This window comes from Protomyctophum parallelum (genome assembly GCF_964188405.1).
Source record: "Protomyctophum parallelum genome assembly, chromosome: 12".
In the NCBI taxonomy this organism is placed as follows: Eukaryota; Metazoa; Chordata; class Actinopteri; order Myctophiformes; family Myctophidae; genus Protomyctophum; species Protomyctophum parallelum.
In genome coordinates this window covers 22,611,274-22,632,728 of record NC_139712.1, presented here as the reverse complement: position 1 = coordinate 22,632,728, position 21,455 = coordinate 22,611,274, and the positions used below count along the sequence as shown (strand labels likewise).

At 42.5% G+C, this 21,455-nt stretch overlaps 1 protein-coding gene across 1 annotated transcript in view; it reads left to right on the top strand.

Moving 5' to 3' along the window:
* The first annotated feature begins 12,239 nt into the window (after positions 1–12,239).
* Positions 12,240–21,455, top strand: part of LOC310867583 (collagen alpha-1(XXI) chain-like) — a 60,529-nt gene continuing 51,313 nt past the window's right edge. Inside the window, exons 1-5 of the mRNA XM_083777698.1 lie at positions 12,240–12,634; positions 14,888–15,024; positions 16,124–16,243; positions 16,871–16,987; positions 19,674–19,860. Coding sequence (XP_083633824.1) covers positions 12,541–12,634; positions 14,888–15,024; positions 16,124–16,243; positions 16,871–16,987; positions 19,674–19,860 — 655 coding nt within the window. The 5' untranslated portion in view covers positions 12,240–12,540. The remainder of the gene's footprint in view (positions 12,635–14,887; positions 15,025–16,123; positions 16,244–16,870; positions 16,988–19,673; positions 19,861–21,455) is intronic.

Sequence of the window (21,455 nt, the reverse complement as noted above, 5' to 3'; positions counted from 1 at the left end):
TAAACTTTAAAACCTATACATGAAATGCATATTATATGACGTAATCATGATATATGGTTGTCCAGTAGGAATAATTATTAAGACAAAGCTGCTTCTTCTTCTTCTTCTTCTTCTTCTTCTTCTTCTTCTTCTTCTTCTTCTTGACCTAACGTATTCTTTATTCTTTAAGCACTTTAAGCCCTTGGGCGACAAAGAGGTTATATTTGAGTGGGGTCAGATTGCAAGCATTGACACTAATTTTGCCCACCTTGACCACCAGGCAAATAAAAACTTTCAGGCAGACGGAGTTTGGTTGCCCGACCAGGCAAGTACATGTTTGTGAACGGATGCAAGCAACAGTCTATAAACACAACACAAGAATTATGTCTAAAGACCTGAACATGGCCAGAGCGCTCTGTCTTCTGGTATGTGTTGTTTTCACTGTTGCTACACTTAAAAATATAAATAAACAAGTGTGAACCCATTGTAATTTTCATAGGCTATCTTCTATGTATATGTATTTGGTATACAATTTTAGTTTATACATTTTTATCGCAGTCCAAAAAAGTAAATAAAAATATAACATTTAACGGTAATTAAAAATGTACCTATCATTTTTATAATGGTGATTATTTATTTTTTCGGGCAAGTGGGCATGACCTTTGGGCAAGTAGAATATGACCTGTACTTGCCTAACGGGCAAGTGCACCTGATGAAGCATTTAGTGTCAACCCCTTTATTGCATACTATATGAAACCATTTGACTGCTGTGTTTTTATAATGGAGAACAGTATTTTATGGTTATCACAGAAAATATGGGCCCAAGTGAACTTTGAGCCTGTAGTTCACTTGTGTGATAACGGATTAGGGAAAACAAAAACAAAACATTGCAGACTGAATTATAAGGGTACACTATACTGTAGCCTACTGTCCTGACTTTTTTTTACCATTATAAAATAACAGAAAATAACCTTTATAACCCCAAATATGGTGGAAAGTTGCCATTAGCTTCACAAGACAAAATCCTTCAAAAATCTATTTTTGGAAATAGGAAAAGGTGATTCCAATTATTGAGAATTAGTGAGCTTTGTCCCTGTCAAATAAAGAAATAAAAATGATTTGATATTCAGGATATTCAACAAAAAGAAAATGTCACTAATATGAAACACTGACTTCCTCCAACAGGGGGCGATGGTTGCATTCAGTTCACTGTATTGAGGTTATGCTGCCAAGTGTGTGCGTGTGCGTGTGTGTGTCCGTGCGTGCGCGCGTGCGTGTGAGAGACAGGCAGACAGAATTTGTATAGCCTAGCCTACGGTGGTAAATGGTAGCTTTTTCAAATCTCCATTTGATTTTGATACCGTATTTGACTTTTTGACAATCAGTAGTGCAGTGTGTAATAGGCATAGTTTATGTTTCTTATAGTGTGTGTGTGTGTGTGTGTGTGTGTGTGTGTGTGTGCGTGCGTGCGTGCGTGCGTGCGCGCGCGCGCGCGCGCGCGCACTGTCTGTCTGTCTGTCTGTCTGTCTGTCTGTCTGTCTTCATAAAAAAATAATAAACAAAAATCATAATGTTTCCCTCCAGTCAGTCACGGACAGGAGGGGCAGCTCCACATTGGAACATGCAACGTCAGGTCACACCCTCTCTGACTCTGGCCGCTTATAAAGACCTCTGCCTGCCTGGCTATGCCTGCACCATGCTCCCATGTGTCTTTGACTCCCTCTACAGACCGCAAGGAGAATAGTCCTCATCTCTCAACACGTTTTACACCACCGGCAGGCACTTCACTATAACTTCACCAAGCAATGCCACCTTCGAGCTGAATCATAAAGGTACTGTGATATTCCCTTATTATTATTATTGTGTTGTAGGGCAGTGGTTCTCAACCCTTTTCATGTCAAGGTCCATTATCTATTCTGCATTTTGAGCCACGGACCATGATAGACCATTGGCATTTGATGACATTTAGCCTCTCAGATCCAAAAACTTGTCGTAGAATAGTTTGTTGTTGTTGAATAAGAGGTTGTCCACATTCCCATGCTGTATTGATGTGTTACTGTACCATAGTAATATACATAACAGGCAAACATTGAGGAAAATAACAATTATTTTACATTGTCTAATTGTGTAGACTTCTTGTAAATTAACCTGGAAAACCCTCAAACACCACTGTGGTCCCCGGACCACTGGTTGAGTACCACTGGTGTAGGGCTATAAGTTAAAGTGACTGATGATGCTGTGACTGATGAGCTTTTATCTTAAAAGCTATTGGTCAGGTTGATTGTATACAACACATGATAGTAACTTAACACCTGGTTGAACATTTAGTAGGCCACATTTCAACAATATAAATTGAAATTGGCACTGCAAGGCACAGTTTTGTTCAGCAGGGTTCCTACTGTATGCAGTATGTCTTAGTAATGCATATTTGGTCAAAGTTAAGCTGGGTTGTTTTTTTCACAATTGCAAGTTTGTGTCATTGATGGATGGATTCACTTTAAACCATTCAGGTATAAAGACACTGCTGTACTAATATGGCTGCTGTTGTATAGGCTAAAATGCAAGAGAACTCATACATTGATTGTTTGCTGACACCATGCAAATTCCTGCACATTGGTCCCTTATTTGAATTAGTTTAGGGTCAAAGATATTACCTTGTTGATATTAAAAGCAGATGCCATGTTATGGATATTAGCATTATAGTGTTAGCATTATATTATTATAGCATTATAGCATCCATCTGAGTACACATTGCACAGCAACATCATCAGTCTGATATAACTGACAGTGTAGAAGTCGTAGCGTACTTTTTTGATTTATTTGTAGATTTCTTTGACCGATTTTTCAATAAAGAATACAAAATACACAAGACTTACATAAAAGAAAAAAATTGGAAAAAACAAACCACAAACAAACACAAAACACAACTAGCAGTCAAAAACTAAGCTAAATGGACACATTCTGTTGTTGACAATAGTGATTATATCATCTGTCATGTATTACAAATTGTTAATGCAACAATCCTTTTAATATACAAATAAAAGTAGTCCCATATTAAATGGAACTTCCCTTTGACATTGCTCCTCCTGGCAATTGAGTATTCAAAAGATTCAGTGACAAGTTGGGTTCTGTCATGTGCTTACATATCTTATAGGTTGTTGTGTATAATTTAGCTAAATGTCATTCCCACTAGCTAAAGTGAAAAGTGCAATGTGACGTTCTGTCATCATCTAATGCCATGTTTTATAGAGTTCAAAGATGGCTATGTATACTTGTGTGTTGTGTCTGTTCATGTTTTAAGCATGGCATTTGGTGAAAAAATGTGCAGAGGGAGCAGCTCAATGCTAAATATACAAGTGTATACTACATCTGTGTGATTATGGGTTATCTGGGTCCTTCACTGACTGAACAAACACACCCCTTTCTTTCTTTCTCTCTCTCTCTCTCTCGCTCTCTCTCTCTCTCTCTGTCCCTGGCTGGCTCAGATATAATTATACGTCCTCCTGCACAGATGCTTTCCAGTAACTGCTGAAAGATTTTCTTCTTCTTCTTCTTCGCTGCGAGTCGGTGCATTTCTGTATAACCGACCACATCTGAATGAAGTTGAGTGAAAGGCATACCAAAGCTGACAGAGAAGTTGAGAGAACCCTGAGGAATGGAGAGGGTGGCATGTGGGCCGGTCTGGGCCAAAGTTAAATTAGTTGTCTTTTTCAGTGTAGTTGTCTGTTGGTCGTGCATCATTTATGTTGTTCTGTAAAAGTGGTATGGTGGCATTAAGGGCTAATATGTATTTCAAGTATTTGTATGTGCCTCGACCCGAAAAGTCAGCAGGCTGGTTGTGGTGGGCCAAATTCTGTGAAAATGTCAGGGCCGAATTTTCTCAGTCCAGCCCTGGTTCTCAGTTGTCCCACAGTCTCCCACTATAGGCACTGATGCCTTTGCCCGTAGCCTACTCTAGTACTCTGTTTCCCTAAAAGTGGGTTGGGACCCGTTTGTGGTCACAGACTTTTGTTTTTGTTTTGTCTCCTACATTTAGTTTTTTATGTATTATTAATATTTCAAAACGTTTTCAAAAAACATTCTCAAAAAGGCAACATTTTTCATGAATTAAAGATTCATTTCATGAAGATATAAAATAAAATAAAATCCATAAATTATAGAAAACAACTGTTTATCAGTAGTTTGGGTCCCGGAGAGACATCAAATGTCTCGTTTGGGTCACGGGCTAAAACGTCGGTTTTGGAACCTGCATGCACTGCTCTAGTATGTTGAGATATTCTCTTCTTATTCTCCTCACTACATTTTTTCCGGCATTCCTGCTGTAAGTGTAGATCAGTGTCAACTATCTCTGAATTCCAATACCTAAAATCTCGACCACTCACTCACACTCACTCACTCACTCCAGCATGGTGGTGTTATGGTGAAATCGGTGACCTCTACCCTCTCTCTCTCTCTCTCTCTCTCTCTCTCTCTCTCTCTCTCTCTCTCTCTCTCTCTCTCTCTCTCTCTCTCTCTCTCTCTCGAAACATTAATACTTAATATGTGTTGCCCTCTAGTGGTCAAAAATTACTTATTTCAGCTTTAATGAAGAAGAAATAGCAAGACACCAGAAGGGTCTTTCTCTTACTCTAGCTAGGCCGCAGTTGGCACATGCAGCTATAGGTAAGGGGAGGGTGATCACTGATCACTCAATTAAGTCCAATCACATACAAATTACACCCTGCATATAATTCTACATCCATCCAAACTGATAACTCTGACAGGGGAGGGAGTCTGCATGGCATGGGTGATCGATAGGCGCCATGGTTGATCTAGTCTAGTCTAATAGTAATGACCATTACATCCTGAAAGAAAATATTACAAAAGACCACTTTTCAACCTATCTTCATATAATAGGTCCTCACTAATAATCATGATAAAATGGCACATTTTTTTCTACTCGGTCTGTGTCACATAGGAGGGCTGTGGGCAGTTCAGAAACCCACCCAACAGTGACATCAATGGAGAATCCAAGCTAATATAAACCGCAGGCTTTCTAGTCCTGAAAAGGTGCAATGCGAAAATGGAAGCCATCATTCTCACGATAATAAACCCTGTTGACTAATAGTACGCCGTTCAAACATGTCATGAATAAACGAGTGGAGGCAGGGAGGAAACAACAATCGGGAGGGACGGGGCCGAGAGGGGGATAATAACAACTTTATTTTTGCTTGATTAGCAGGAGCACACATTTTCTTGATTTAAGCTTGATTTGCACAAAGTTTTATGATATATATTTAATGTTTTTCTTCAAAAATAGCATATCAAGCTCATAGTGCGGCATGAAGTGAAGTGCTTTGAGCTTGTATATTTGCAAAAATGTTTATAGCTAAATTAGCCGATAAAGGATCAATGCGCTAAAATAAAGAAAATGACTTGAGATGAGATTTTTAATGGCGGCCGCTTTTCCACCGCTGTTGAATTAATTCGGTTCCATTCTTTCTTCACGCCTAATTTTGAGCCAAATTAATTAGTTCAGATCCCTAAAAGTTGTTTCGGAACTGGATCCAAAAAATACTTCTTCTTGCCCTGCAGTGAGTACCAAAGTGGGCGTGTCATTATTCAGGTTGGACGATGCAGATAAAAAAATAAAATTATATAAAGAACGGAACCAGTTCTTGAACCAAATTTCGTTCGGTGGAAAAGGGGCCTAGCTGAGTGATGCGAGAATAGAAGCACCTAACCTCAAAACCATGTACACCTGGACAACTGTCACTGTAATGTTTAATGGGGCCTAGCTGAGTGATGCGAGAATAGAAGCACAGGGCTTTTTTATAAACATATTCTGCGCTCCCTTCCTTCACTGGCTTCCGACAGCCATGCCTGAGTGCCCGCACACAGTACAAAACACTAGTGATGGCACCACAATGCAATCAAGGTCGTACGGCACCCCCAATGCGTGTGTTCAGGACATGATCTAACCCCACACACACCCTTCCCGCTCACATCAGCTAACACAGGAAGCGTGCTTTGTCCCTTCCCTAAAACATCCTGAGCAACGCTCCATGTGTCCTAGAATCCTTCTCCCTCCCGTGTAAGTATAGTAATTATACAGACTAGTTGCACTCCCAATTTCCCACCACAATCTGAACGCACGTTCACCTCTTCAGACTTTACACCACAAGCCTGGCACTCTTCTTATCCGGGGCGGTAGTGGCTCAGCTCAGGGGTAGAGTGACCGGATTGGAACCGCAAGGTTCCCAGTTCGATCCCGGGCTCCCCCAGAGTTAGTGTTGAAGTGTCCTTGAGCAAGACACTGAAGCCCTAATTATATGTGAACATACATTTTTAGATACAGTACATTCGTTATTGCTTGACCACAAATGCTGTGTTATTTAGATGTCGTTTAGACAGATGCTAGGTTTGATGATTACTGTACCTATATGGTATCGGTAAACTAGTTTCTTTGAAGCAGTAAATTGCTTTATTGTCTCCACCAGGCCGAAGGCCTAGGGGGAGAGTATGTTTTGCACTCCGTCCGTCCGTCCGTGTGTGTGTCCGTCCGTCCGTCCGTCCGTCCGTCCGTCCGTCCGTTAGCAGCTAATCTCGGCCACCGTTAACCCGGTCGATGCCAAATTTTGCACACACACTCCCTGGATGCCAACGATGAACCTCTGCCCCAAACTTTCCAGAACGGCCTGTTATAGCGCCACCAGGAGGCCGCTTTGTGCAAAACAAGTTTTTGCACAGTACACCTACAGATTTTGTCCAAACATCACGCAAATTGGTACACAGTCTCTCTACAGCCATTCAACGAAACCGGTCTTTCAGATTTCTCACACTCCATCCTGATTGGTTAAGATTGGCTTCCAAAGTTCACAGGAGTGCTCAGTTTCAAACAAAATACTGCAAATCAATCATGAACACATCGCGTGATTTCCGTGAAATTGTGCACCCACATTCCCACTAGGCTGAGGACAAAATGCCACATGAACAATTTCAACTCAGCCTCAAGGTGGCGCTATAACTGGCCAAAAAGTGTTTTTACCTCTAACTGCACGGATCTGTGGATAACTTTGTATGCCAACTCCCTAGAGGCCAAGGAAAAACCTTTGTCTGGAATTTTTCACATCTGCTCTTTATAGCGCCACCAGGAGGCCGACATATGTAAAACACATTTTCTATTATTACTCCTTCAGATTTTATCCAAATTTCACGCAAATCGCTACACATGATCTCCATAGTCATGTGATCAAGACAGGTTTGTTTGATTTCTCATATTCCATCCTGATTGGCCACGATTGGCTCCTACAGTTTTCAGGAGTAGCAAATGGCCACAACTCCTCAACGCAGCGTCCGATTGCAATGAAACTGTGCATGCATATTCCCACTAGGCTGAGGAAGAATCCTGGTGGAGACCTGTGCCGATTGGCACTTTATCTAGTTTGCACTCTATTTACGTGGCCATTTTCCATGTCATGTGATGACTGGGGTTCATGCCATCTACTCTTGTTCTCACACCTGTAAGTCACTCTGTCTGGATGAGAGCATGTGTTTCGTGTTCAAGGCCTAAATTATAATTGTTCATATAGTCGGTGAAGCATTATGTTTTTTTGTGTATAGTATAGTTCTACTTGAGTACTATTTACAGCAGCTACTTCAACTTGTGTATTATTCACATGAAAGTAACTGAGTGGCATAGTTAAATATTATCTAGCGGACATGCCCGCCCCCACTGTTCATTTCAATGGAATGAAGTTGCTCAGTGGGGTTTGAAGAACCCACATATTATTTTTTTCTTTCGATTTGCCAACCAACATTTCGTTGGCAAAATGCAGGAGGTGCCAATGAGCGCTCCGTGTTAAACCCCAGATGCACGGGGTTTTACTCACGCTAAATGCACGCCACGGGCAAAAAAACAACCCACCCGTCTGCAGTTCCAGCTTTGACCACTACGTCTCGGCGGCTTCAACGTTGACCAGCCAACGCATCTATTCTGAACCAATCACATTTGCTGGTTTCACGTTGCACATCCTCCACCACCCCCTTCTACCATGCAGCTGTGATTTACTTTCATGTACTACTGCATGCATGGGGGGGATTCAGAAGGTCCTATTTGGTATCTATGGAAGTATCTAGGGGGGAATCACCGGGAAGAGAGAGAGCGAGAGAGAGAGACAGAGAGAGAGAGTCTGATTTGTTAGGGCAGATAGCGTTTGTGAGTTGACCTGACTTAGAATGATATATAGACTAGGAGAGTGGCGTCATTGAGGGGTCAGAAAACAACGTGTTTGGTTTGTTATAAACGTCAGAGACGTCCGCATACTTATATGCTTTTATACGACGTTCATATAAAAAACTAAATAAGCATATAAGCGTCCTGAATCATAGCCACGTTGACAACGTTTGCAATAAACCAACCCGTTTGTAAATCCGTCAACATTTCAGCGAGTTATGTAATAATAATAATAATAATAATAGCTCAGATTTATATAGCGCTTTTCTAAATACCCAAAGCGCTTTACATGGGAACACCAGGAACAGACTTTATTAAGAAAAAAAAGATCAAAGCTAAAACATAACAGATACAGGGTTAAAAAGATAAAAGGATAAACGAGACCTCAACTGGGGAAGGCTATTCTGAAAAGGTGTGTTTTGAGTGAGGTTTTGAAGGAGAGGAGAGAGGGAGCAGCTCTGAGATGGTTGGGGAGTTCATTCCAGAGTTTGGTTGCCGAAACATAAAAGGCCCTGTCCCCCCAGGTACGGTACTTGGCCTTGCGGACCTTCAGGAGGTTAGCTTCACTGGACCTGAGGGAGCGGGGGGGGGGGGGGGGACATATGGTTCAAGAAGATCGGAGAGGTAGGGGGGAGCCAGGTTATTGAGAGCTTTGTAGGTGGTGAGCAGGATTTTGTAGTGAATTCTTTGTTTGACGGGAAGCCAGTGTAGGTCGTGGAGGACGGGTGTGATGTGGTCTCTGGAGCGTGTACTGGTGAGCATATGTGGAGGGTTCGACTCCCGAACCCGACGACCTTTGCCACGTGTCACCCCCCATCTCTCTCCCCATTTCCTGTCACCATACTGTAGTGTACACTATCCAATAAAGGACAACAAAAGCCAAAAGAATTGTAACAAAACAAAGTAGGCCTAAGGGGTGTAGCATCGACGAAAATATAGAGCCCCACCGTCACTGCATTGACACTTTTACTTAAGAAACAAAAAAATATTTTTCCACCACTGGCAGCCTTGCGGTCGCTGGAAGCATGTTTTTCACAGTGAAATCAAAGCAGGAAGCTTCGTACATAAAACAACACCAGCCGCATGTCCTACTATACGGGATGCACCACCCTCACCAAATCCCTTTAACACATTTAGGACTGTAGCCAGATTCTACAAAATTTATTCTAAATCATGCATGACCTTATTATTATGTTTCTATATCAGTGTTGCTCAAACTATGTCATGTCAAGGACCCCCAGAATTATATGTAATTGGCCCCGGACCCCAATCTAAATATATATGTTGTTCCAGGCACCCCCCCACCAGAAGCAAAGATGTGAGTTTAAAATGTTTGCTGTGAAAGAATATTCAAAAAGATTTGCGGCACATTTTCACGATGACATTTCTTTTAGCAGATCTACAAGCTGGTAGTGCAGCACTCGGTGCTACTCTATGAGCTTGTAGGTCTGCTATTTTTACAACTTTTTTACAACACCAAAAGGGGGTTCCCGTCCTGAATGCGTTAACAGGGGCAGAGCGAGCGATGTGGCGAGTGTGGCGAGGCATAAAGAGGCACGTTGGTATATTGATGAAAGACAGGGAGAGATGCGGCGGTTTGACCGAGTTTCGCGCTTAGTGTTTCCAAAATCGACCGAGCTCATTGTAATGACTTCAACAACAGTCTGACGCACTGCTGTTTTATTTACGACAATTTTATGGACAGGCTTCTGGAGCTGGGAGTGAGAATCGCTGACACGTACATCGCTGCACACACAAACGACACAAGTGCATGCACATGTATACCCAACCACACAATTCACCGCACGCACGCACGCACACACCATCTGCAACTGTGTACATGTGTATGGGGGGGGGGGGGGTGAGAGAGAGAGAGAGAGAGTTCATAAAGTCTTAAGTTGTTGAATTGTGACTATTTTTAGTCAGGAATCCAAACGGATTCGCATTTTTTGCAGGGATAAAAAAAAAAAAGCCTAACATAGCAATCAGTCTGGACAGACTATTGTACCTTCTCTGACTGTGCACCTTGGAAGAGGCTGTAGGCCTTACTTGTGCCAGAAATCCCCTTCTGCAGGATGGTACAGTAATAGTCTACAAAACTGCTGATCTCTCTCTCTCTCTACAATAAAATTCTAAAACGGCACTGCATTTTTATAGTTCCTTTCTCCAAAGCGCTTTACATTACAATGTACTTCACATTCACCCATTCACACACACACACCGATGGCGGAGGAAACCATGCAAGGCACCCACCTGCACATGCAGAAGCAGTGTCTTGCTCAAGGGCACCTCAACACTTCACCATAGGAGCGGGGAATCTAACCTGCAACCTTCGGATTCCAAGACGGCCGCAGTCGCCAAGCATGCCTATTGCTATTAAAAAACATGCTGTTGTTAAACTGTAAATCTGTAGTCAACAGTCCACTAGTCAGTGCACTTGCTGGCTTAGCGGCTAGCGGTCCCCTTTCCTGTCCGTCTTCACTTCACTTCGAAAACAAATTAACAATAAATAAAAAAATAGTCCACTAGGACTGGCTCGCACAATCCTTCAGAACGGTGCCCCTCTCATACATGGACTAAGTTACTACACACCTTAAAATCTAACACATATCCTTATGATGTGTTCACATGTGGGCAGATGCAAAGATCACAGCATCATTTGTCGCATGTAAAATCTGTCGTGCCGATTGTTGGTTGAGCTGTGATGTGATTGTGAAACATGTTGCAATGATGCCATCTGTCTGAGTATATACTGCATGCATGCATGCATGCATGTCACTGACTGCAATCATTATCTTGTTTGTATATATTTTTTTATCCAACAATTTTGTCCATCCATCCATATTCAACCTCTTATCCGTAGTCAGGTCGCGGGGGCAACAGCTCCACCAGAGAGCTCCAGACTTCCCTCTCCAGAGCAACATTAGTAACTTCCTCCTGGGGGGATCCCGAGGCGTTCCAAGGCCAGTGAGTCGATGTAATCCCTCCATCTGCACCTTGGTCTGCCCCGGGGGGTCTCCTCCCAGTGGGACGTGCCTCAAGGACCTCCCTAGGGAGACGTGTAGTATATTAATGTTGATAATGATGGATAAATGCAGGCTGGTTTAAAAGAACAAAGTGAAGTCCAGGCGCATCTCTTTCTTTCCAATATATATAGTTTATTCAAGATCAGCCAAATCGTGACATACAAGATGATTCCTTATAAGTGAAGTCCATTCACCACGAGGCACTTCATATACTTGAGTGCATGTCAATTCTGTGCATGTGCGTGCATGGTTGTCAGTGTGTGTGTAAAAGTGTGTGTGTGTGTGTGTGTGTGTGTGTGTGTGTATGTGTACTGTGTGTGTGTGTGTGTGTGTGTGTATGTGTATGTGTATGTGTATGTGTATTAAAGAAGGTAAAATATTGAGTAACATTGTCATATACATACTGTAACTTCTGAACTATAATCCTCAGAGACTGATTGCATCTGAAAGCTGGTCTCGTAGCCATTTGAGATCCGGAGCACTAATTGCTTTGTTTTGTTTGGGTTTTGGTGTGTTTCCATATAGTCTCTTGGCGGTGGTCAACCAGGGTCTTTCCCTCGGCGTGACTTACAGTAAAATGAAGCCGTTTATCTCCGAGACAGAAATAACACCATAGGGATAAAACTGGAATGACACGTTTTTGATAATTGCAACGTGGTCACCTTGAACTCTCTCTGTTGGCTTGCAGGTGTCGTCCTGCTAAAAGTTGAGGTCGGGGACGGGACAGGACCAGCACAGCACAACGGGACAGCAACAGCACGACACAGGACGCGCACACCACAGGCGAGACGGGACAACACAGCAGAGTGCAGGACAAAACAGAAGAGTGCAGGACAACACAGAAGAGTGAGGGACAGCACAGAAGAGTGCAGGACAGCACAGAAGAGTGAGGGACAGCACAGAAGAGTGCAGGACAGCACAGAAGAGTGAGGGACAGCACAGAAGAGTGAGGGACAGCACAGAAGAGTGAGGGACAGCACAGAAGAGTGAGGGACAGCACAGAAGAGTGAGGGACAGCACATAAGAGTGAGGGACAGCACAGAAGAGTGAGGGACAGCACAGAAGAGTGAGGGACAGCACAGAAGAGTGAGGGACAGCACAGAAGAGTGCAGGACAACACAGAAGAGTGAGGGACAGCACAGAAGAGTGAGGGACAGCACAGAAGAGTGAGGGACAGCACAGAAGAGTGAGGGACAGCACAGAAGAGTACAGGACAGAACAGAAGAGTGCGGGACAGCACAGAAGAGTGAGGGACAGCACAGAAGAGTGCAGGACAGCAGAGAAGAGGTGTGAGTCGTTAGAACCTGGCTGTTAGGAGCCATGTCGCGGTGGTCTGTCCGCTGTCTCTTGATCCCGTTCCTGCTGATGAACGACTGTCTCCACGCCGTTGTTGAAGACGAAGACATCAGAGCTGGTAAGTAGGACAGCACTGATGATGGGCATTCTAAAAGTGTATAAATAAACAGTATTAGTTAATTAATTCTGTTGACTGAGACTAAGACTAATAGACTTAATATTTAGTCTAATCAATTTCAGATGATTAAAATAAGACTAACAAAATGGTGTGTTATTCAAAAGACTATGACTAAGACTAACTTTTCTGTCAAAATGAACACTGTATTAAGACTAAAAGACTAAGATTTTGATATTGGGCAACTAAGACTAAGACGAAACAATTTCAGATGGCTAAAATCAAATGGTTGCTGTCAAGATTAACACTGGCCTTGACATCCCATAAAGCTCGATTCAGATGCATGTTCATCTATTGAAGATACATCAGTGATTTATTTCAGTTCAATACAATTGAACTACAATATTCAAGAACAATGAACTCGATATTTGCATGTTCTTTTGTGTCATAGCTATAATCTCTGTACATCTTTTCTGGCCTGTGTGCTTTGACAGGAATGGTTAACCAAATGGATTTGGTTCCATTTTGTACACTCTCAGAGTTAAATTAACATTGATTTTACAATATAAATTGGGGGTCTCAGAGATGCATGTCAAACTGGGCTGGGGCGTCCTTGAAATGAAAATGGTTGAAAATCACAGAGCCGTGGGGGGTCCCGGCGTATCCTTTCAAATGGGGGTCCGCTGCCTAATTAGGGTCAATTTGAAAAAGTTTTGGAACCACTGGTGTAAGGGATATTCTTTTGTTAAATCAATGTATTCTAATAGTAATCATTGCTATAGAGTGTTTGTTCAGCAACAGGGCTGTCCCTGTCTCTCCAGCTCTTTAATAAACAGAAAATACATTGTCAGGTAGGTGACAAAATTTCAGACATTCAGGAGAAAGTAGCTTATGGCCGAATAATACCCGGACCCTAGCCCTCCAAGCAGAACCCAATGCTACTGAAGTTTCTGACATTTGTTAGACCCAGTGCATGGGGTCCTGTTGCATCAGTACCATGCCACCTGGTACGCGGACATTCATAAAACATAAACAACGTGGATAACGCCTGTCTGCGCTCTTTGACAACATCTTTTCGTGTGAGGGTTTCTGAATATGTGAAGTATAAGTACCCATACATGCCGCTGCGAATATCTCCTGTGGCGCGGAAGCCGTTAAGTATTTTTTGTTTGACCGATTTGGTCGCTTTGATTCTTCTCTTCCTTCCTTGTTTATTGACACCTCATTGTACCGCCTATCTGGCTAGCTAGTGGCGCTATAGCTATGACAGAGCAGATCAGAGGCAGGGACGTAGCCGCATAAGCCAACCGCACACCGGGAGGCGGTACAATAAACGGTAAACAAACAAGAAGAAATAAAGCGACCAAATCGGTCAAACAAAGATTAAAAATACTTAACGGCTTCCGCGCCACAGGAGATATTCACAGCGGAATGTATAGGTACTTAAAGTTCCCGAATTCAGAATAACTTAAACTAAAAAAGGCCGTCAAACGGCGCAGATTCGATCTTAGAGAGCATGTTTATCATCCGCGTTCCAGAATTCCCATACGAAAATATAGTCATGAACAGGGACCCTACATAAAACTCATCAAAATTTCAGAAAAGCTTTATGTATAGGGTTCCGAGAGGGGCTACCCGGACCCATGGCCATGGGTCCAATTGTGTCTGCTCATTTCTTTGTGTCGTCACTTTCAATTCCACTCGTCTAATCTATATCCTGACTGCATTCTCTATCCTGATTGGACAACATTGGTATCCCAGTTTCAGTTTGAGAAAATGCAATTTTCTGTTTAATAAAATGCTGGAGAGACATGGAGACTGTTACTGAACATGAACAAACACTATATAGCAATGAGTATTGTCTATCACAATATAGAGCTTTTTAACACTTATTTTAACCAAAGAAACACTTACACTACCTTTAAAGTCAAAGTTGTGGTAACTTCACATCAAGAAAGGCACAAACTCAGTCTTTGAACAACCAATACAGAAACCATGTGGGATTCAATATGGCTACATTTCTCCATTACTCCTGGCAACCTGGAAGTGAACCCTTTTAACATGACCATATAGGAACATGGCAAACTGCCAACAGCACCATCTCCTGTCATGATATAGTAGGAACACCATGGCATGACCATTATACCTAGCAAGACCATATTATATGACAAAAGTCAAACCTCAACTATGACCATTTTGTGCACGTGCATGTTTGTGTGTGTGCATCTGTGCATGCGTGCGGGTGCACGTGCACAGGCTGCAGCACGGCGGTGAATGACCTGGTGTACATCGTGGACGGCTCGTGGAGTGTGGGCTTCACGGACTTCGACAGGGCCAAGCGGTGGCTGGTGAACATCAGCAGCAGCTTCGACATCAACTCACTCTACACACAGGTAGACGTTATGACACAGGGGGCTGTATTTTGCGTGTCTTAAGTGCCAGGTCTTATTCCCTAACTTGAGTAAACTAAAGACCTGGAGGCGTGATCAATGCTCTTTGGCCACTCAGAATAGCCAAATGGCATTGATCACGCCTCCAGGTCTTTAGTTTACTCAAGTTAGGGAATAAGACCTGGTACTTAAGACACGCAAAATACAGCCAAGGGTGTCTGGAGAGTCTCTTTACAATTTACAATATGTGACTGTTTCTTTTCTTTTTTCGTAATGTTTTGTTTTGTGGCTTTAGCCTTTATTTTTTATTTTTTATGGAGGGACAGACAGTAGGCTGACATGAAATCGGGAGAGAGATGGGGGGGGGGGGGGGGGGGGGGGGGGCGGTTGGAGACATGCAGTAAAGGCCTTCAGGGATCGGGAGTCGAACCCGCGGCACATCACTGCCAGACTGGATTACCAGCCAAGGTACCTGGACCACTGAGCCACGGCCCAGGCTTTTTTAAAGATATATATATATATTTTTTTTTTTTGGCGTTTTGCCTTTATTGTTAGGGTACAGTAATTAGACAGGAAAGGGGGAGAAATATATGGGGAGTGACACGCGGCAAAGGCCGTCGGGCTCGGGAGTCGAACCCGCGGCACGCCGTCTGGCTGGCTTGGCAGCCTGGGTGCCCAGATGGTTGAGCTAACCGCCCGGTCAAATGTGACTGTTTCATGTCATATGGAAGCAGGGGATCATAGCTTCAAATTGACATACCGGTTGTTCAGTTTGACCCACCCGTTTTGGAGATATGGCTTATAGAGTAATGTCTTGCAGAGAAACAGCGAGTTGAGAAAACAGGTTTAAAAGGTTCACTTTTGTGGACTCTAATATTACAATACAATATTACAATATTACATTGTTTAAGCATTTATTTCATATTTACATTTTTCAGCATTTGACATTTATTTCAGACATGCTCTAGTATGTGAAGAGTCTGCCTGTGCTATTAACTCATTTTGTATAAAAAATAAATCGGTCATTTGAAAATAGCAAGTTTGTGTGTGTATGTGCGTGCGTGCGTGCGTGCGTGCGTGCATGTGTGTGCTCATTCTGCAGGTAGGAGTTGTCCAGTACAGTGACATGACTCGTCTGGAGATTCCCTTGGGGAAACACCAGAGTGGAGCTGAGCTCCTCAAGGCCATAGAAGACATCCCATACCTGGGAGGAAACACTCAGGCAAGGCCCGCTCATGTCTCTGTTCATTCTAGCACAGTGGTTTTCAACTTGTGGGCCGGGGACCACCAGTGGTCCTTAATAAAATGTGCCCAGCGTTTATAGCGCCCGGAGCACTTTTACCGACGGACCGGATGTTGTTCCGGATGTGGCTGTAGCAGCTATAAGTGTAGCCAAAACACTATCGATGCGATCGACAACAACGGGAGGTAAGATTAAATCTAACGCGACATAGCGACTGGACATCGGGGGCCCGTCTAACACATAACCTTTTTTTTATAATTAGGTGGGATGATTTAGATCGTGAGTTATTAACGTTTTAAGATTTTCGTTGTCGTCGGCTAAACAGGGGTTGGAACATTTTTCGATGACATATCACTGTTGCGCAACATTGAGGATTGCGCAACAAGCTCTCCTAGGCTGTGGAGCGATGAGACCGGTTTTGATATCATTAATCTCCTTTTTTTTGTATCAATCTCCGTCTCGGGCACCAGACCGTACTATAAGTACGGACATCTCCGTCCTGGGCCCTCAACCTGTTACCACGCTGCCATTAACTTATATGTCAAGACGTCCGCGGCGTGCATGCATATTATGGTCATGTTGTTTGTGTTGTTGTTCTGGTTGCAGACGGGCAGAGCCATCAAGTTTGCAATCGACCACGTGTTCAGCTCGTCCCAGAGAAGCAGCCGAGTGAAGAACCGCATCGCCGTGGTGGTGACCGACGGCAAGTCCCAGGACGACGTGGTGAGGAAGAGTACTCGCATTGTTTTACCTGAGTAAAAGTATCTATTATACTGCAATATAGAAATACTGTATTATATATGAATACGAGTAAAAGTCCGGAATTCAAAATATACTTGAGTAAAAGTATCAATTGTACTGCAATATAGAAATACTATATTTATATATGAATACGAGTAAAAGTCCGGAATTCTACATTTACTTGAGTAAAAGTACCAAAATTATTGTTATCAAAATGTACTTAATGCACCAAAACGCAAAAGTGCTCATTGTGCAGAATGTTTTCAAATTAAACATCTTTTGAAAATGGCAGATCTACAACCTCATCGTCACCGCATCGTGACGCATTGTTTGTGAGATTGTAGATCTTGTAGATCTGCTATTTCCTGACTCCTTCAGTCTATACATTAATTAAATGTAAACATAAAATTCCTCAATACAGCATGAAAGTACATTTCACTTGCACTGGTACATATTGGGAGTTGTGTGTGTGTGTGTTATGGACCTTCGTCTAGGGTGAAGGGACATGACACAATTTGAGAGGAAACAGGGTGAAAAGAACTTCAATTTATTTGGAGCGGCTCTTTTCTTTCAATTGCAGAGACAATTTGTACAATTCTGGTTCACAATTCTCCCATTTTTTTGCTTCAGAGTGCAGGTGCTATTCTAACAAAACGAATCTAACTAGAAATCAAAAGTTTACCCCTACCTAAAGGCCCTAACAGAAGGTTAAACAAAATTACAATACTAAATCCCTAACTACCCTAACTAACCAAAATTACAATAAGTTAACAAAAGAAAAGACCTGGCACCCCTACATGGTGGAGGTAGGAACCGGGCTTCTTAAACAAGGATAAATAGTTGGTTTTACAGACTCATAAATAAATTAAAGGTTACTTCAAACGAAAACTGGACTAAACAAAACAAATCATAACTTACGGCAATGAACCAGAAACAATAACAAACTAAATCAAAAGGCAGGCACAAGAGAGGACAAGAGGGATCGAGTCTCTGCTGCTGAAATGCTGTCGTCCCGTCCAGAGCAAGAATTCAACTGACACTTTATACAGAGACAGGAAGAGTGCCCAGCCAACAGGAAACTGGTGTTGTCAGGGAGAACCAATAAGGAACAGAGGGGGCAGGTCCAATCAGGGACCTGTCACTCAGAGCCATGTCTGTCAATTCACTTGAGCACTGTAGCAAAATAAATACAACTATACAACTATTACATGCCATAAAACATCATAACAAATACCAAACTTATAATTATTATCCTAATTTAATAGCCACCATAAATAATAATTATACTTAAACAAATAACAAATAATCAAAAGGACCGTGGTCCGTAACAGTGTGTGTGTGTGTGTGTTAGGGGTGTCAAAAAAATAGATTAGAATTAGAATAGTGATTCCCGTTATGAACGATTCAAAATCGATTCAGAATTTCCACAAAAAAAAAAAGAGTGGTTACATTTACAGGAGTTTTCACTACATGGTGTTTGTGATATGAAATGTAAGCGTACCCTGTCTAATCACAGTAAACATCATGTCTTCAGTCATTTTCAAGTTACTGTAATATAGTCACTTCAGTTGGCTGCAAGATTGTGATGAAATCCTATTTATTGAATCGATAATCATTTTGAATAGAGTTTTGAAGCTGGGAAAAAAAGTCTCACTGTTGCGCAACATCGAGGATTGCGCAAAAAGCGCTCCTAGGCTGTGGAGCGATGAGACCGGTTTTGATATAATTAATCTCCGTAAATTTGGGGGTCCATGACATGAAAAAGGTTTGAGAACCACTGCTCTATACTGTGTGTCAGTGTTGTTTTTGGCAGCAAATTTCTATTTTAGTTTAGTCATAGTCTTTGGACTGAAACTTCATTTAGTTTTAGTCATATTTTAGTCACCTGGAGTGTCATGCGATTTTAGTCGACCAAATCTACAGTTGATTTAGTCGACAAAAATGTATTTGGGTGGGCCTTGATGCCGTCGTAAACTCGTAATGACAGATTTTACACTTGCTGGAAATAGCAGATCTACAAGTTCACAACGCGTCTTGCTGTGACACTTTATGAGCTTGTAGATCTGCTATTTTCAGCATGCAACCGTGTAAGTGTAAAATTACTTTTACTGGATCTCTTGTCCACTAGTCCCTTCCTAAAAATTTTTACTTCTTAAATTTTTATCCCACGATGTTGTAACCCAGTTTTCGTTTCACCCAGTGCCAATTATCTAATGTAATCCTGGGCGCTACACTTCCTCTGCCAACCTGGGGGGGCAGCGGACTGACCTCATGCCTCCTTCAATGCATGCAGAGTCCAAGCCGCTTCTTTTCACCTGACAGGGGGGAATTTCCCCGGCCGGACGTAGCGTGTGGAAGGGACACGTTATTCCGACCAGTTCCTTTCCCCTCCATCAGGCGCCCCGGCTGGCCAGGGGGAGGTAGTTATAGAGACCAGGATTACGGCATGTTTTTGTGAGGGTATCTACCCTAGGGGACACGGGGAGAACATGCAAACTCCACACAGAAAGGCCCTATCGCCAACCCAAATTGTCAACATATTAAGTCTTAGTTTTAGTCATCGTAGCTTAGTTTTCATTTAGTTTATATTTAGTTTTCGTTTTCGAAAAAAAATTGTCTTAGTATTAGTGGACGAAATCAACACTGCTGCTGTGTGTGTCACATACAGGTGGATGCCAGCGTGGAGGCCCGCGCTCAGGGCATCATCGTGTTCGCCGTGGGCGTGGGCAGCGAGATCACCACGTCGGAGCTGGTCTCCATCGCCAACAAGCCGTCGTCAACGTACGTGCTGTACGCAGAGGACTACGGCAACATCGACCGCATCCGAGAGGCCATGGAGCAGAAGCTTTGCGAGGGTGAGAAGAAAGAGAGGATGTTAGATAGACGACCCAACTGTTGTTGGCACTAATTGCATTTACAACGGCTTTACAACGGTTCATTCATTCAGCATCAATATTACCGACGTCAATATGATCTCATTCTGTATTAAAAGAAAGTATAATATGTCTACACTGCAGGCCAGATTTAACTTTAATATCTTTATATTTAATATTGTGAGCTTGTAGATCTGTTCAAGATGTTACTTTGGGCTTGTTTATCTGTAAAGACAGACCGATTAATCGGACCGACTAATTAATCGGTCTGATTGATTAATCGAACCGATGTCGATTAATATAAAAACAACTAAAATCAGCCGATACCGATGTGTTTGCCAATTAATCTCCCATCACTACCAAGGACACTTCGACATGTGGACAGGAGGAGCTCGGGATTCGAACCGCCGACCCCATGGATCATTGGACGACCTGCTCTACCTCCTGAGCCACAGCCGAACATATACCTATACAGTGGTTTTCAACCCTTTTACCTGTATATCAAGGCCCATTAAAGCCTCATTATTTGGAACTAGAGACCCCCCCGTCCTGACAAGCACTTTTTTGTAGAATTATAGGAGTTGAGGCATTTCATTTATCGGTTCCACAGATAAATATTGTGAAAATATCAGATCACAAGCTCGCGCAACCCTATTTAATATCTTATATTATTTGACAATTTGGGCAATTTGGCCATGCAGTTCTTATAATATAGTTTGTTAATTACTTTTGATGCATTGATTGTCTCATTTTATTGAATACAGTGCATATTTATTTGCACACACACACACACACACACACACACACACACACACACACACACACACACACACGCACGCACACACACACACACGCTCCAGGGCCAAATCCAGAGCCTGCATCTGATGGTATCAGCCTATTGAGTTGTGGAGGACATCAAAAGGACACTGTGACAGTGAACACTAAACAGATGTGACTGTACGGTACAGTTATAGGATTGTGGTGACCAGAAGCAGCTGCATACGGAAGCGAGAGGCGGCAAATGTCTTAATTATTTTAAGTTTCCCAATCACTGGGTCGGGACCCCATTTGTGGGTCGTGGACACATTATTATGGGCCCCTTTATTTTTTGTTTCCAAAATTTAGGTTTTATTTTAATGATTCATATTTCAAACAAAAAAAATTGCTACGTTTGTAATGAAGAAATCAAAGGGAAAAGAAAATCTATAAATTAGAAAAGTAATATCTAAGACGTAGTGAAAGATGGCTATTTTTCATTAGTTTGCGGGTCACGGGGAAACATCAAATGTATTTTGTATCACAGGCTTAAATGTTTGGGAACCAAATATAATGTATGCTTTGATCAGAGTGCAGAAAGCAGCACGATAGTATAGGCTATACAAGGTGTGGAGGAGACATACGTCACATGTACTGTAGGCCAGGGTTTTGGCAACTTTGACGATGGACAGGGCCACTATATTTCCACACTCACTCCAGAGGGCCACTATATTTCCACACTCACTACAGAGGGCCACTATATTTCCACACTCTCTCCAGAGGGCCACTATATTTCCACACTCACTCCAGAGGGCCACTAT